The sequence below is a fragment of the Schistocerca serialis genome, chromosome 9, assembly GCF_023864345.2.
Source record: "Schistocerca serialis cubense isolate TAMUIC-IGC-003099 chromosome 9, iqSchSeri2.2, whole genome shotgun sequence".
Taxonomy (NCBI): domain Eukaryota; kingdom Metazoa; phylum Arthropoda; class Insecta; order Orthoptera; family Acrididae; genus Schistocerca; species Schistocerca serialis.
Genome location: NC_064646.1, coordinates 53,891,780 through 53,908,858, shown reverse-complemented (window position 1 = coordinate 53,908,858; position 17,079 = coordinate 53,891,780). Strand labels below are relative to the sequence as shown.

The 17,079-nt window shown below is 46.5% G+C and overlaps 1 protein-coding gene across 1 annotated transcript in view; it reads left to right on the top strand.

The window, feature by feature from the left end:
* LOC126419358 (glucose dehydrogenase [FAD, quinone]-like) overlaps positions 1–16,162 on the top strand; it is a 50,646-nt gene extending 34,484 nt beyond the window's left edge. Inside the window, exons 5-7 of the mRNA XM_050086545.1 lie at positions 3,503–3,634; positions 5,043–5,279; positions 15,587–16,162. Of these exons, the coding sequence (XP_049942502.1) occupies positions 3,503–3,634; positions 5,043–5,279; positions 15,587–15,901 (684 nt within the window). The 3' untranslated portion in view covers positions 15,902–16,162. The remainder of the gene's footprint in view (positions 1–3,502; positions 3,635–5,042; positions 5,280–15,586) is intronic.
* Positions 16,163–17,079: the final 917 nt, after the last annotated feature.

Here is a 17,079-nt window from a genome sequence, read left to right as displayed (position 1 = left end):
ATTGGCAGATTTCAAATTTGGCGCTGATTCCTAGGACGAGGAGGTGGCAGTCTGGTCCTCGTAAAGCAGTTGAAATCAGGGAGTTGAACACGTTTGCATACATATATGAAATTGTAAATTCAATTGTTTAATATAGCGGGGTGGTGAGAGTGAATTAGCACGTGTTCTCGCGATGAGCAAACGCGCTGTTATACGGTCATGGTGGATTCCACTGTCGGTCAAACTCTGGCGTCAAACGTATCCTTTGTCCGGCACGCGGTCTCGACAGGTTGCATCGTGTCTGGCGTTAAGCGCTCTCGGTCGCGGACTCTGAGACGAGCGCGGCTGACCGTTTGTGGCGGGACCCTGAGGCGCCGCTCGCCGCCTACCTGACTCGCTGGCCGTGGGAGTGTGCGGGCACCGCTGGTCGCTTGACATCAGCCGGCCAGGGAGCTGCCGCTGGAGCAGGCGCAGCCGGCCACGCGTACGTCAGCTGCGCTCTGGAGTTTCGCTATGTGAGCATGGAGAAGTCAGTTCGAACACACCTGCATGACCGTAATGTCTGGAATAAAGAGTCATTTTCCAGGTATTTACAGAAGGCTATGTCCGTCGCGTGTATGGAGGGTGTGTGACGTAAGCGGGGCGGCGGCGCAGCGATTGTACAGTTACTACGCGCGCGCGCGCGCGCGCGAGCGAGTCAATTAGCGGGCGTTCTAGTGCAGTGCAAACCTGCTGTTATACAGTCATGGCGGATTCCACTGTCGAGCAAACTTTGTTGCCAAAAGTGTAGCACTGCGTCTCGCTCGCACAGGGACACGTGGTGGACTGTGGGCGGTCGGCATGGACAGGTTTGAACGTGGCGCCAAAAGTGTGGCAGCGAACAGTCGACCGTTGTGTGATTCAGCTCCGAGGCAGACAATTTTGGTGGGAAACGTGTGGAGGCGACGAATACACGTGGTGAGCGGACAAGAGGCCGCTGTGACGCCAAAAGTCGGCAGGTTCCAGCGTGTCCAGCGAAAACATGTTTACGACGTGGGAGCGATCGCTGGGCTCGCCCCCCGCACTAGTGGCTGGCTGCCTCACGTGACAGGCATAGGCAGTGTCTCCGCACGCTGGCCAGGGGGTGGCGAGGATTTGAACTATTTCAGTTGGAGCGCGGACGTCGTGGTGACTGCACTGCGATATCAAAGATGTGTGTGCTGACTGTGTTGGAGAACGAGTGATGACCGTACTGCTTGAAATAAAGTCTTCAGTCCCTTCCCCCCTGCAAAATCAAAGGGCGTGAATTACGTTACTATAAGTGCAGTTTATTATTTGACGCGATTATGATAGGCTAGCAGTGAAAAAAGATAAGTGACGGAGAAAGCTCGTACATGTGATCAATTACGGTGTTGAGATTTGAACTTGTGATAGATTTTTGTTATGGATGTAAGGAAAATGGCTTTCTCACCGAGAAAATCGGACATTTTGAATAAATAATAAATGATAATAATAAATAGAAGTACAGTTTTCGAGAGAATATCGTGTTGGAATTTGAATTTGGCGCAATTTTCTAGTGGAGGTAGGCCTATAATAATAAATGATACTGAATGATAATAAATGATAATGAATTATAATAAATGACAATGAAAGATAATGAATGTTAATAAATAATATTGAATAATAATAAACAAAAGTAAGGTTTTGCAGCCATTATCGTGTTGGAATTTGAATTTGGAGGGAATTTTCTAGAGGATGCAGGTCAATAATAATAAATAATAATAAATGATAATATATTATAATAAATGATAATGAATAATAATAAATAATAATAAATGTTAATGAATGATAATTAATAATAATAAAAAGACAAGTACGCTCTTTGCATGCATTGTCCTGTTGGAATTCAAACTTCCCGCCATTTTTTCTCCTGGTGGCTTAGGTTAGTGTATGTAACACAGTTGGGCTATTTTCGCGCCAAAATTCAAAATTCCCGCCATTTTTTCTTGAGGTTAGGTTAGTGGACATAGCACAATTGGACTATTTTTCCGCTAAAAGCCGCTATCTTGGATGACGTCATAGCCGCCATCTTGAATAAATTTGGCATCAATGCAACGTGCGCTGGCACGAAGGTTGTCCCCCTACTCGCGCGGTTAGATACGCCAAGGCCGGCCGTTGTGGCCGAGAGGTTCTAGGCGCTTCAGTCGAGAACCGCGCTGCTGCTACACATAATTGAATTCACACATAATTGAACATCGCCTTTAAGAGGCTACAAGCAACTTCCTCCCATCTTCACAATAACAAAACAGGAATAAGTCAGCAGAAAAAGGTCATACATAATTTCCACACTCAAGTTTCCACGGAAACAAATACAATTTACTGGCTTCGTGGTCACGGTGGACCACTAAGTCTCCGACACACGTAAAGCAATAATACTTTCGAATCAGCATATCCACTCCAGAGATCTCGCACCTCCAAGATGGAGAACAGCTACTTTCCAGAGATGCAGGTCCTAGCGAACACAAAAGCCACAGGAGAAACACACAGGCCGGCCGGGAATTACCGCGACCGGAAGGTATGGATCTCATCGGCGACAAGGTCAGTGAAATGCGATCAGGAAAGAAATTACTCATTAGCATGTGTGTTCAAGACCAGAGTGTCAACAAAGATACGTAAGAGCAACTGCGTAAACAACTGTTTTAGAGTTGATACTGTCAACCTTCTTGTCAACCTGACGCAAATAAAAAAGATTACCGTTGCGCATGGTGTATATACCTTGGACTGCCGATAAATGGATAAACATAACCTAGTGCACAGCGTTTGCTTTTACACTGTAACCTATACTTGTTTATGTGTGGACAACGTAAAGGGAAATATACAGCCCAGACAACTTTCTTCCAACTGTAAGTATGTTGTAAGATTTCTAATGGCTTCCGCGGATTTCAGAGGATACTGTAGTCACAAGTGTGGTCTATAAAACCGTTGTCACTGACTATGTTCATTCAGTGGCGTGAATATTGTTTCCAGCAGAGGACTGTATCTTCCTTATGACGCCTCATTTAAATCTTCGGGAACGACCAATACTGGTTTGACGAGATCGGGAGGGAAACAATACGGTTCGAAATTCGATGGACAGTCAGTTTGGTTTCTATCAAAATAACAGATAAGATCCAGCTATAAGCGTCCTTCTCCAGCATCTCTCAACCAACTCGACCAAAGGAATGACGTAAAATAGCACTAACCGTTATCTAAGATTTTTATGCATTGAAACACCGATGACGGGTTTTGGATCTCAGAAGCGACTTCACTCCATATTAATTTTGTGTTAACATTAACTTCTTTAGATTTTAGTGTTTCAACATCTGAATTACTGATTAATCTTGAGCTGTCAAGAGTTGTAAATGAAGTAGCGAAACAACTAGAAAAACGTGAAAATCGTGCACTCCAGTAGAAAAAGACATGTTGGTTTTCGCATTGATTGTATCAAGATACGAGTAAACATCAACGTTTTTGGCACTTAATTGATGTGTTTCTTCCTCCACAGGGTTTCATCAAGACAAAGTACGAAGATCCGCAGGATGACTACCCCGACGTGCAGTACCAGCACATCCGGTTCCCACACAAGGACTTCGAGACGGTGGAGCGCGTCTCCAGGGTAACGCGCTTCCGTCCAGAGGTGAGCCAGCGGTGACTCGAAAAAACTATCTTTCTGACAGGCTCACCATCTGTAGCGGGCTTCAAACCGAGTTGACGTATGTTGTCTTTTAGTGTGTGCCCGCCATTTAATACGTACTGGAGGTAAAAATTCCCTGATATTCCTTTAATACTGAAGTGAATGTACTAATGGGTTACCAGCAAATAATGGAAGAGTCGCAGTCAGCTACGCGCACTGCAGCTCAAATGTGGGTGCCTGCTCTAAAATTACTTTTTCTACTATCGAAACTTTAGCGAAAAGTTTGTTGTTACTATGCTTTTGGAACCCGTGAAGCTTCAGTTCTACAGTCCGTGTTACGTAATTTAGAGATAATGTCTGTCACTGTTTTAGATTTGGTCAAACAGATCATTCAGAAGACCATATGCAACATAATCTCATATCGAGGAACTGTATCAGCAACTGACATTTTCATAGAGACGGCGGACCACGCACTGCACCACTGTTATAAGACACATTCCCGACCCTATTGTCCAGCACTCTGTCCAGGACTCTGCAGGTATTGCTATTAACGACCTGTATGTTGCAAATTTTGCCCAGCCTTATCGCTTAGTACTGACTCTCGAAACCAGTAATCGGTGGAAACCAAATGGAATTCGCCACCCACAACGGGCTACTTAGGTGGACATAAGCTGCCTATAATACAGGTCAAGCCGGAAAGGAGCACAGTTCTACGAGCACTGCAAATGACTTTGTGATCGAAAGTGATTCCTTCGTCCAATTCAGTTTAGACAGCAGTCTTCCTCTGCACAATTTGCTCCTGTGCTTCCTCTTCGCAGCAGACAATTCCCTGATGGTGGTGTGTGTTGCTATATTCAGTGTCGACTGTCGCCGGATCAAGACCGCGTTACCCAGATCTGTCAGATTCCTTGGATGGGCAGACCACTGCTTCGACGGTGTTTGTTCTCTCGTTGTACAGGGGAGCATGCTGGTTCAAATATCGTTGTGCTTACCACGCCTTTTTAGGACACTGTGTCAGGAATGTTGTCAAGGATCTCCTTAACATCTGGTATTCGACGCTGAGTCAGTTGTTGCAGCCCATCACTAGCCCTATCAGCACACAATGGGCATTCCCAGAAATGTACTCTGGAGAGCCGCCTTCTCCAAAGGCAAATTAGTTTCTCCCTTTACTTCTGGTTCGGCATAAGAAACTTACATGACCCATCAGAAAATGGTTCAATGTTTCGGAAGAAGTTGTAGGTTAGTCCTTTTTTATATGTCACCTTAGCGTTGTCGCTAGAGGACATTCTGAACTTGCGGCTATTATTCGTCTTCAGCCAGTGCACGGCTTCCTCCTCCTGTTTCTATAGGCAAGTGTGCCAGCAGTAGCGGGATGCAGGGACACACGAGACGGTGCGGCGGCGTGTTGCAGGTGCACGAGGCGGTGTTCGGGCGGCCGGTGTCTCGGTCCGAGATCTACGTGCAGCTGGCGGTGCTGCAGCGGCCGCGCAGCCGGGGCACCATCAGGCTGCGCTCGGCGGACCCGCTGGTGCCGCCCGTCATCGACCCCCGCTACCTCACACACCCGCACGACGTCGCCGTGCTGGTCGAGGGCGCCAAGTTCAGCGCCCGCATGGCCAAGACCAAGGCCCTCGCCAAGGACTTCGAGGTCAGTGCCTCCTGTGCTAAATCACTACCTACAAATTACGTGCTACGTTTTCTACTAAGAAGACATCCACGATGAAAGATAATCCCTTTCTGAACTATACACTGATGGTTTCACCATCTGACTACATGTAACGTGCAAAAAGTGTTCATCTAGAGTGTGTATCACGATAATTTGAAAATGTTCCAAGAGTTCACCGTCCCACTGCCAGTCTTAATTTCTGGAAGTGCCTCAATGTCTTACAGTTTCGGTATTTATTTCACACAGTCATCCATTTCTTGTCACACACACACACACACACACACACACACACACACACACACACACACACACATGCATATGCCTTTCCCTGTGGCTCCACCCACTACATGCGTTCAACATACACACCACCACCTCTTCCTCCCCCTCTGTGTCCATCCCTCCTTGCCTCACTCCCTCCCACTGTCTTCATCTCTGCCGGCCGCTGCGGCCGAGCGATTATAGGCGCTTCAGTCTGGAACCGCGCTGTTGCTACGGTCGCAGGTTCGAATCCCGCCTTGGGCATAGATGTGTGTGATGTCCTTAGGTTACTTAGGTTTAAGTAGTTCTAAGTCTAGGGGACTGATGACCTCAGATCTAAAGTCCCATAGTGCTTAGAGCCATTCGAACCATTTGTCATCATCTCCTCCTCTCGCTCTCTTTGTCCACTTCCTCCACCTCTTTCTGACCATAGTTTCCTCCTCCCTCATTATGACCATTTTCTCCTCCCACTCTCTCTCTTTCCATTTCTGTCTCCCTCTCTTCCTTTCCCACCTGCCACTACCCTTCTACACCTTCATCCTGCATCCTCCCTCCTCCTCTTCCTCCTCCTCCACTCTCTCTCTCTCTCTTTCTCTCTCTCTCTCTCTCTCTCTCTCTCTCTCTCTCTCTCTCTCTCTCCATTCATTTCATCTCCCCTCACTCTGTCCATCCCCTCCTCTATCCATTCCAATCAATCCCCAGCCATACTCATTGATATTACTCTCTCAACATGCCTGTCACACAGAGGCTTGAAAATCATAAATCATTTATTTGCTGCCATGTGCGGGGCAGAGGTCGATAAAGCTGACCCATACTACTACAACACAAAGTACGTCTCATACAAGGCAGCCTACAGGCCAGAGCCCAGAAAACCGTTTCTTGTCACTGACATATAGGCTTCACTGCAAAGCAGATTGATTTGACAGGCCGATACCGTTCCCACACAATACATCTTTTTTGCAGAGCAGCCTGTACACCACACACTGAGAAAACACGTTTCTGCCCATATCCCCACTCCTTCTGGAGCCAGGAGATTATCAACCCCACAGTGCTGATAGTTGTGAGGTCTCGTGTTTATGTGGCAAATTTGGCTGAAATTGATCCAAGGCTTTGGGAGGAGATCCCAGACATGTGTTTAAAAGTATCCAGATACCTGGGTGCAAATGACTTAAAATTTCGTGGCGCCCTCCATCGGTAATGCTGGAATTCAATATGGTGTTGGCCCACCCTTACCCTTGATGACAGCTTCCACTCTCGCAGGCATACATTCAATCACGTGCTGGAAGGTTTCTTGGGGGATGGCAGCCCATTCTTCACGGAATGCTGCACTGAGGAGAGGTACTGACGTCGGTCGGTGAGGGCTGGCACGAAGTCGGCGTTCCAAAACATCCCAAAGGTGTTCCATAGGACTCAGGTCTGGACTGGGTGCAGACCGGTCCACTACAGGGATGTTATTGTCATGTAACCATACCACCACAGGCCTGCATTGTGAAAAGGTGCTCGATCATGTTGAATGTTGCAATCGCCATTCCCGACTTGCCCTTCAACAATGGGAAGCAAGAAGGTGATTAAAACATCAATGTAGGCCTGTGCTTTGATAGTACCACGCAAAACCACAAGGGGTGCACCCCGCCTCCATGAAAAAAACGACAACACCATAACACCCCCGCCTCCCAATTTTCCTGGCACAAGACGTTCACTGGGCATTCGCCATACCCACACCCTGCCATCGGATCGCCACATCGTGTACCGTGATTCGTCACTCCACACAACGTTTTTTCACTGTTCAATCGTCCAATGTTTACGTTCCTTACACCAAGCAAGGCGTCGTTTGGAGTTTACCGCCATGATGTGTGGTTTATGAGCAGCCGTTCGACCATGAAATCCAAGTTTTATCACTTCCCACCTAACCGACATAGTATTTAAGTGGATCCTGATGCCGTTAGGAATTCCTGTGTGATGGTCTGGATAGATGTCTGCCTATTACACATTACGACCCACTTAAGCTGTCTGCAGTCTCTGTCAGTCAAAAGACGATGTGAGCCTGTACGTTTTTGTGCTGTGCGTGTCCCTTCACGTTTCTAGTTCACTAGCACATCGGAAACAGTGGAGCTAGGGATGCTTAGGAGTGTGGAAATCTAGCATACAGACGTATGACACAAGAGACACCCAATCACCAGACCACGTTCGAAGTCCGGGAGCTCTGTGGAGCACCCCAGTCTGCACTCTCACGATGTCTAATGACTATTGAGGTCGCTGATATGGAGTTCCTGGCGGTAGGAGGCAGCACAACGCACCTAATATTAAAATCGTATGTTTTTGGGGATGTCAGGATACTTCCGATCACATGGTGTACAGAAGATATCCGATTCCTTATTTCAATAAGTTAATTAAGCACTCTAAGATACTTCACGTCTGAAGCAAGATTCTGATCTTATCATATCTCGTTTCAGTATCACACTCCAGGCACAACCTCTGTGACTTGTAGTTTGCTCTGAGTAGTGTGTAGTACTGAAGTTGCTAATTCCTATACTCAACTGATCTCATAATTTCCACATGGCACTTCGGCATGGAGTGTCAGCTTGTATGATGACTATTCTAACGAAAATGATAAATGGATCGAAAGTAATTACTTATTGCTTATGGGCAACGCCAAAACTATTTTTTAAAATCGTGTGAACACGTTTGCAGTTCCCTTACAAGTGTAATTCCCCACGACATCATGCATACAATAGGTAGTCACGAAGCTTTAAGTATCATCTCAGAAATATCAACCTGCCTCCATTAAACTTGGTGACGGTGTAGTCCTCTACATATTGACCCCTCATGGTGACACACTTACCCCTTACGTGTATAATGTGTTGCCACCACGCCAGTCCCCCCCCAAAAAAGCAATCTTTCACTCTCTCTGAAGACTGTTGGGTCATTGCCTGTTCAGGAAGTGGTGAATACTCCTAAGTCCACTGCTTGCTTCGCTCCTTTGCCTCGGGTTACAGCGATACTCCCAGCACTTGTCCTTAGTAATCTGGATTGGCATGACAGAGTTGCCACATTTCCACTGCTGCATAGGTTTGGCGACCTTCATCATATTCAAAATGGTGTGCAAGATGTTGAGAACTGATCTGTGACTGATTTTCACTTTTTCCACTATCGCCTCGATTGTGGTACACCGGTCTTCGCTCACCAGAGCTTGCGCTCCCCTTGCAGTTCCTCGTTGTTCACGGAAGGGTGTTCTGCCATTTCATTCTCCATCATTCAGATTTACTTGACCACTCTGGAAAGATCTGCGCCACCCATCTTCTGTGTGATGTGATGGTACATTGTCGACATACACTTCCACCTACACTGTATGGATTGTTGCAGCATTGTTACCGTTCAATGTAGAAAACAAATTACCGTACAAAACTCCATTTTATGAATGAGCTGCGCCATTTTGTTTTGGCTCCTGTAGCGGATTGCTAAAGTACTGTGGCGTGGGGGATGTCAGTGTGTTCAAAACGTTCAAATGTGTGCGAATTCCTAAGGGACCAAACTGCTGAGGTCATCGGTCCCTAGACTTAAACACTACTATAATTAACTTGCTATGCTAAGAACAACACACACACACACACACACACACACACACACACACACACACACCGATGCCTGAGGGAGGACTCGAACCTCTGGCGGGAGGGCCGCGCAATCCGTGACATGGCGCCTCAGACCGCGCGGCCACTCTCCGCGGCTGTGTCAGTGTGTACGAGAGTTGCAGACATACAGGGTGTTAGGGGTTGTAACGGAACTGAAATGATGGTGGGCTGACAGTAATTTGGAGCCCGCGCGTCGGAAACGGGCGCGCTGGTGTGAGACTGCCAGGGAGTGCACCCTGATGCCATCTATTGGCGAAACTGGGAATTAGCGCTGTCTCAGACAATGCACAGAGCTCTCTGAGTCAAATGTATTCTTTTTCTTGGTAATAATAAGTTATTACTGTATGATTTAATGTTATAAAGAGCTAGTAGTAAATTATTATGACTGGTATGAACTCCAGGGTAATAAATATAAATATTCTTAAATACTAAATGATTTCGGTGAAAAGGTGGTAGGGGAACGCCCCCACTCTTGATGATACGAGCGTAGCTAGAGGTAGCTGGAGACACAGGGACTGAACAATGGAATGGCCTGGGGAGTGTTGACGTGATCGGACGTGCGTAACTGTGCTCACGCAAAAGTGATTGTGCAACAGCGAAGAGGCGAATACCGTCGCCGTTAGTGGAGTGGAACGCGACGAATGGTTGTCGAAGCCGTCTCTATGCCACTGGGGCTGATTGTAAGAGTTCCTGCGCCCAGATTTTATGGCGGATGTGCAGAAGCTTATACGAGTGCTACAGCTCGTAGTTCCAGCCGCCATTAAGGGCATGAGGCGTGAAGAGCTGCGTTAGCCACCTGCATCTCACCACCAGCACCGACACGTCTACCCAAGGTTGGCACCCATTTGCGATGGCTGTACAACATGATGAATACAATTTAACTCTCCAGCAGACACGAGGATAGCCTTGCCATTCTTGCAGATATTACAACTGTGGGAAAAACTTCCAGCTTGAGAAGTGTTACAAATGAAACCTAATTTATATGTGAGGCATCCAGTGTAATTTACCAAAGAATTGGTTACTGAATTTTAAGTCTGTCTATTATGTGGACAACTGTTTTTTGACAATATGCCTGAACATATTTGAGCACCTTTGTGCCATCATCAGTAAACACTGTTAGAGCTTTAAAACCAAATAATGACTCAAAATTTTGTACTTATCTGATATGTAGCACTGAGTAAAATAAACTTGTAAGTTGGAATTGTGTATCAGCTTATGCGTCTTTAACAAAAATCCGAACATTAGAGAAAAAATACTCCTTCACCTAAGATTGCTTAAATAAACTAGTGAGTGTACATGGACATCAGTTCTCCTGTTTTCAGTCTGCAGCAAATTCTCATAGAGCCCAGGTCACTCCCGCATCAGGCGAACAGAGATTTGTTAAGTCCCTAGTGACTTGTTAGGGAATATTTTTTATTCTTGTCGTGAATACTTTGTAACTATTCATCTTGCCGTTGCTGGAAGCTCCTTTTGCTGCTTTCCATGTGTACGAATTAAATTTGGGTTTTTAAACTCCACGTTCTGCAAAACAAAACGTTTTTCCTTTTTTATTGTTCACCCAAACGTTTTTCGACCCCTATGTGTCACCTTCACCTTGTTTTACTTCTGTATAATATTAATAAAACTTTCAGTTACTTTTCTGTTTTAAGCCTGCAAATTATAACACATGCATTTTAATTTTTTTGTGACTGATTACCTGCAACTTTTCAACTAAAAATTTGATCGTACTGATTGGTCTACTTTTATTTGTCCTATGGCTTCATGAAGTGAGATAGCAATCCAGTGCCATGTTGTGTTATGAAATGAAGCGGATGGGGTTCTTTGTATTATATTTAAATGAAAAATTGAGCATCAGATACAAATTTTAACAAGCAGTATTGTTATTCTTATCGAAAAAATATGTATACGCAAGTGAATTTAGCAAGGCCCATGTAGCACCTAGTTAATGTGGTGTAATGGCGAGGGTAGGAGTGGAGTAAAAGTGAGTTGAGCTTGTGGCAGCTGTGCTGTCTTCAAAGATTAATAACGTGAATTCACTACTACCTCGTACCATTAGGGCTGAGCTATTTACGGTTAAAATACGTAGCAGTAAGCGCAAAGGCGTGACAGCTACAAGTCCGTATTGGCTTTATACATACGGAAGTAGGAAGCGGGTCATTCCGTCAGTGGAGGGTTTAAAACAACTGAGTCAGTTGAGAACATACCCCATTTACTGATGGAAAGATTCGGCGGTTCGGTCGCAGGGTATAAGTGGAGATGTTTTTATTGGTGGCTGGGAACAGTGTACTGAACAACATTACGTCACATGAGATACATTCGTTGTTACGGATACGAACAATCATCAGCTGTATAAGGGAATGACGGCAACGAAAATTTGTGTCAGACTAGGACCCGGACCCAGATTTTCTTCTTTACTGAGAGATCACCTTAAAAACTTTGCCTATTCGTGCACGATTCGTGGCCAGACCCAAACTTCCATATGTCGTCGTTCCTGTGTTACAACCTGTTCTCGTATACACATTACGTAATTTGTATATAGGGGAGAACATTTTAATTGCCTGGTATCAGGGGGTAAAAACGATATTGCATACGCCTTCCTTTTAAGAACAACAATGCAATCATGTTAATCTGCTGATACCAGGCAGCGATTTTCAATTAAAATGTCATCTGTGCGGGAATTACTTACCGTACTTGTGACGCAGGAACGACGATATACAGGGTGTTACAAAAAGGTACGGCCAAACTTTCAGGAAAAATTCCTCACACACAAATAAAGAAAAGATGTTATGTGAACATGTGTCCGGAAACGCTTAATTTCCATGTTAGAGCTCATTTTAGTTTCCTCAATACGTACTGTACTTCCTCGATTCACCGCCAGTTGGCCCAATTGAAGGAAGGTAATGTTGACTTCGGTGCTTGTGTTGACATGCGACTCATTGCTCTACAGTACTAGCATCGAGCACATCAGTACATAGCATCAACAGGTTAGTGTTAATCACGAACGTGGTTTTGCAGTCAGTGCAATATTTACAAATGCAGAGTTGGCAGATGTCCATGTGATGTATGGATTAGCACGGGGCAATAGCCGTGGCGCGGTACGTTTGTATCGAGATAGATTTCCAGAGCGAAGGTGTCCCGACAGGAAGACGTTCGAAGCAATTGATCGGCGTCTTAGGGAGCACGGAACACTCCAGCCTATGACTCGCGAATGGGGAAGACCTAGAACGACGAGGACACCTGCAATGGACGAGGCATTCTTCGTGCAGTTGACGATAACCCTAATGTCAGCGTCAGAGAGGTTGCTGCTGTACATGGTAACGTTGACCACGTCACTGCATGGAGAGTGCTACGGGAGAACCAGTTGTTTCCGTACCGTGTACAGTGTGTGCAGGCACTATCAGCAGCTGATTGGCCTCCACGGGTACACTTCTGCGAATGGTTCATCCAACAATGTGTCAATCCTCACTTCAGTGCAAATGTTCTCTTTACGGATGAGGCTTCATTTCAACGTGATCAAATTGTAAATTTTCACAATCAACAAGTGTGGGCTGACGAGAATCCGGACGCAATTGTGCAATCACATCATCAACACAGATTGTTGGTGATGTCTCGATTGGGCCCCATGTTCTTCCACCTACGCTCAATGGAGCACGTTATCATGATTTCATACGGGATACTCTACCTGTGCTGCTAGAACATGTGCCTTTACAAGTAGGACACAACATGTGGTTCATGCACGATGGAGCTCCTGCAAATTTCAGTCGAAGTGTTCGTACGCTTCTCAACAACAGATTCGGTGACCGATGGATTGGTACAGGCGGACCAATTCCATGGCCTCCACGCTCTCCTGACCTCAACCCTCTTGACTTTCATTTATGGGGGCATTTGAAAGCTCTTGTCTACGCAACCCCGGTACCAAATGTAGAGACTCTTCGTGCTCGTATTGTGGACGGCTGTGATACAATACGCCATTTTCCAGGGCTGCATCAGCGCATCAGGGATTCCGTGCGACGGAGGGTGGATGCATGTATCCTCGCTAACGGAGGACATTTTGAACATTTCCTGTAACAAAGTGTTTGAAGTCACGCTGGTACGTTATGTTGCTGTGTGTTTCCATTCCATGATTAATGTGATTTGAAGAGAAGTAATAAAATGAGCTCTAACATGGAAAGTAAGCGTTTCCGGTCACATGCCCACATAACATATTTTCTTTCTTTGTGTGTGAGGAATGTTTCTTGAAAGTTTGCCCGTACCTTTCTGTAACACCCTGTATTGAAGCTCAGGTCTGGGCCATGATTATTGAACTGATGGCGAAAGCAGTTAAGGCGACCGCTATCGTAAAGCCGGAAATACGGGTTCAGATCCCAGTCCGGCAAAAGTTTTCTCTGTCATCATTCGCTTATACAGCTGACTGATATTCGTATTCGCAACAGTGAAGACATGTGACGTATTTCGTAACGGCTGTTGTCACCGCAGTGCCTGTTCCTTTGGATATCTGTGCATTTCTGAAGGAACATTGCCTCGTTCTTCTTAACAACATAGGCACTGCAGTATCGTAACATTACATCAGTATTTACTTCACTTGCAGGCTAATAATTATAGCTGTAGAATGTTTTTAGGTTGGTTAGTATCTCCAAGTATTTGTGGGTAGAGCAAGCCATTAATACTTAATTTCTCCTGGGCAACAGGTCAAGTGTCGAAGTGTGGACACTTGGACACAAAACAGTTAGTCTTTACTGGCAGGTGTAGTTCCGACCGTGCAGAAGACATCAGGCAGTAAATCATGTGACGTGTTTGTGGGCAGACAGATGCAGAGAAAAAACAATTATCATACTGAAGTGGGTACATACACTCCTGGAAATGGAAAAAAGAACAGATTGACACCGGTGTGTCAGACCCACCATACTTGCCCCGGACACTGCGAGAGGGCTGTACAAGCAATGATCACACGCACGGCAGAGCGGACACACCAGGAACCGCGGTGTTGGCCGTCGAATGGCGCTAGCTGCGCAGCATTTGTGCACCGCCGCCGTCAGTGTCAGCCAGTTTGCCGTGGCATACGGAGCTCCATCGCAGTCTTTAACACTGGTAGCATGCCGCGACAGCGTGGACGTGAACCGTATGTGCAGTTGACGGACTTTGAGCGAGGGCGTATAGTGGGCATGCGGGAGGCCGGGTGGACGTACCGCCGAATTGCTCAACACGTGGGGCGTGAGGTCTCCACAGTACATCGATGTTGTCGCCAGTGGTCGGCGGAAGGTGCACGTGCCCGTCGACCTGGGACCGGACCACAGCGATGCACGGATGCACGCCAAGACCGTAGGATCCTACGCAGTGCCGTAGGGGACCGCACCGCCACTTCCCAGCAAATTAGGGACACTGTTTCTCCTGGGGTATCGGCGAGGACCATTCGCAACCGTCTCCATGAAGCTGGGCTACGGTCCCGCACACCGTTAGGCAGTCTTCCGCTCACGCCCCAACATCGTGCAGCCCGCCTCCAGTGGTGTCGCGACAGGCGTGAATGGAGGGACGAATGGAGACGTGTCGTCTACAGCGATGAGAGTCGCTTCTGCCTTGGTGCCAATGATGGTCGTATGCGTGTTTGGCGCCGTGCAGGTGAGCGCCACAATCAGGACTGCATACGACCGAGGCACACAGGGCCAACACCCGGCATCATGGTGTGGGGAGCGATCTCCTACACTGGCCGTACACCACTGGTGATCGTCGAGGGGACACTGAATAGTGCACGGTACATCCAAACCGTCATCGAACCCATCGTTCTACCATTCCTAGACCGACAAGGGAACTTGCTGTTCCAACAGGACAATGCACGTCCGCATGTATCCCGTGCCACCCAATGTGCTCTAGAAGGTGTAAGTCAACTACCCTGGCCAGCCAGATCTCCGGATCTGTCCCCCATTGAGCATGTTTGGGACTGGATGAAGCGTCGTCTCACGCGGTCTGCACGTCCAGCACGAACGCTGGTCCAACTGAGGCGCCAGGTGGAAATGGCATGGCAAGCCGTTCCACAGGACTACATCCAGCATCTCTACGATCGTCTCCATGGGAGAATAGCAGCCTGCACTGCTGCGAAAGGTGGATATACACTGCACTAGTGCCGACATTGTGCATGCTCTGTTGCCTGTGTCTATGTGCCTGTGGTTATGTCAGTGTGATCATGTGATGTATCTGACCCCAGGAATGTGTCAATAAAGTTTCCCCTTCCTGGGACAATGAATTCACGGTGTTCTTATTTCAGTTTCCAGGAGTGTATTAAGGCGCCAGTCATCACAACGCCTGCGCTCGTACACTTAACACCCAGTATACTAGTACCCGCAACAAACAAATGACTAATTAAATGTCCGCTGTGTGACTGCGTGTTGTGGTGCCACTGTGCAGGTGCAGATGAGCCGCGAGCCAGTGCCGGGCTGCGAGCACCTGGCCTGGGAGACGGACGAGCACTGGGCGTGCGTGGTGCGCACGCTGGCGACCACCATCTACCACCCGGTGGGCACCTGCAAGATGGGCCCCCACACCGACCCCGCCGCCGTCGTGGACGCGCGCCTCCGCGTGCACGGCGTGCGCGGGCTGCGCGTCGTCGACGCCTCCGTCATGCCGACCATCGTCACTGCCAACATCAACGCCCCCGTCGTGATGATCGGCGAGAAGGCGGCCGACATGATCAAGCAGGACTGGGGGGCCATCGCCGCCTGAGCAACGCCCGTCCCTCTACACCGTTTGTTTCTCGAAGCGCGCAGACATCTCGTGTATTGCACTCGTACGATGACGCATTCGCCTTACTACCACTGGATGCCTCTTCCGTTACAAGAAATCACAAATCTGTAAAAAGTTGTTACACAACTAGTTGTTATGGATTCGAATAATGTCTCTGCGAAACTCGTTCCGATATTAAAACAATTTACAATATCATTGTGTCCAAGGCTGTGCAATAAACAAGATGCTGAATTGCTAGAATCGCATGTTTTACATACAAAATGGAATACTCTCCCATGAATGTAACAAACTCTCTCAATGACGGCCTGGGGTGTTCTAACTACTTATGAGACTACCGTACGATACCAAAGACTACGATAAGCGAACGTAGACTACGGTAGCTTTCCTTGTCACTTTGGTCAGTTAAGATCTTACACGCACTGCCTATACGTCAGGTGTGTTCCATACCTATCGGTCGTTACCTCATTACGATCGCTTTCCTTACGTATGCGACAGTGTCTTACTAGATTCGCCTAAAAAGCAGAACCGCTGAACCGACTAGAAACTGAGTGAGGGTATATGAAAGGCCGGTGACCTAGCGAAAATTGTTCTCCATTGTTATCCTCCAGGCTGTTACTTAAGAATGAACATTATTTACAGCAAAACTGAAATTGTCAGTGTTAAATTCAAATTTTATTTGGAAATTGTCTGTCTGTAACGTGAAACAGACGAATGTTGTAGTAAAAATAAAGAAAACGATACAGATTTATCATGTAGCGTGAGAAAACAAAACAAAAAGATAAAACAAAAAAATGCGGAACAAAAATATGTATCATACATCACTTAAATACTTCGTCGCATTTATACAAAACATGTTTGTCATTCATAAACAACTTTCGCATTTATCAATAATAACAGGAAACTCTTCTCTTTGATAATGATTAAAAATGTACTATTAAGTACAAAATAACAAAAAAAATATTATGTTTCTGCATATAAGCTGTACTTGCATCAAAAGTAATTGCTTTGGTAACAGAAAAGCGCAGAATTAATTTTTGTTACTTATAAAATGCTATTTATATTGTGTAAGGGTATAAAAAACACAATGGAGAAATAAAAAAACAAAGAGAAGGCGTCGGCTTCGAGTTTTTCTGTTACGTATTCTTTTGTGTTTCTAT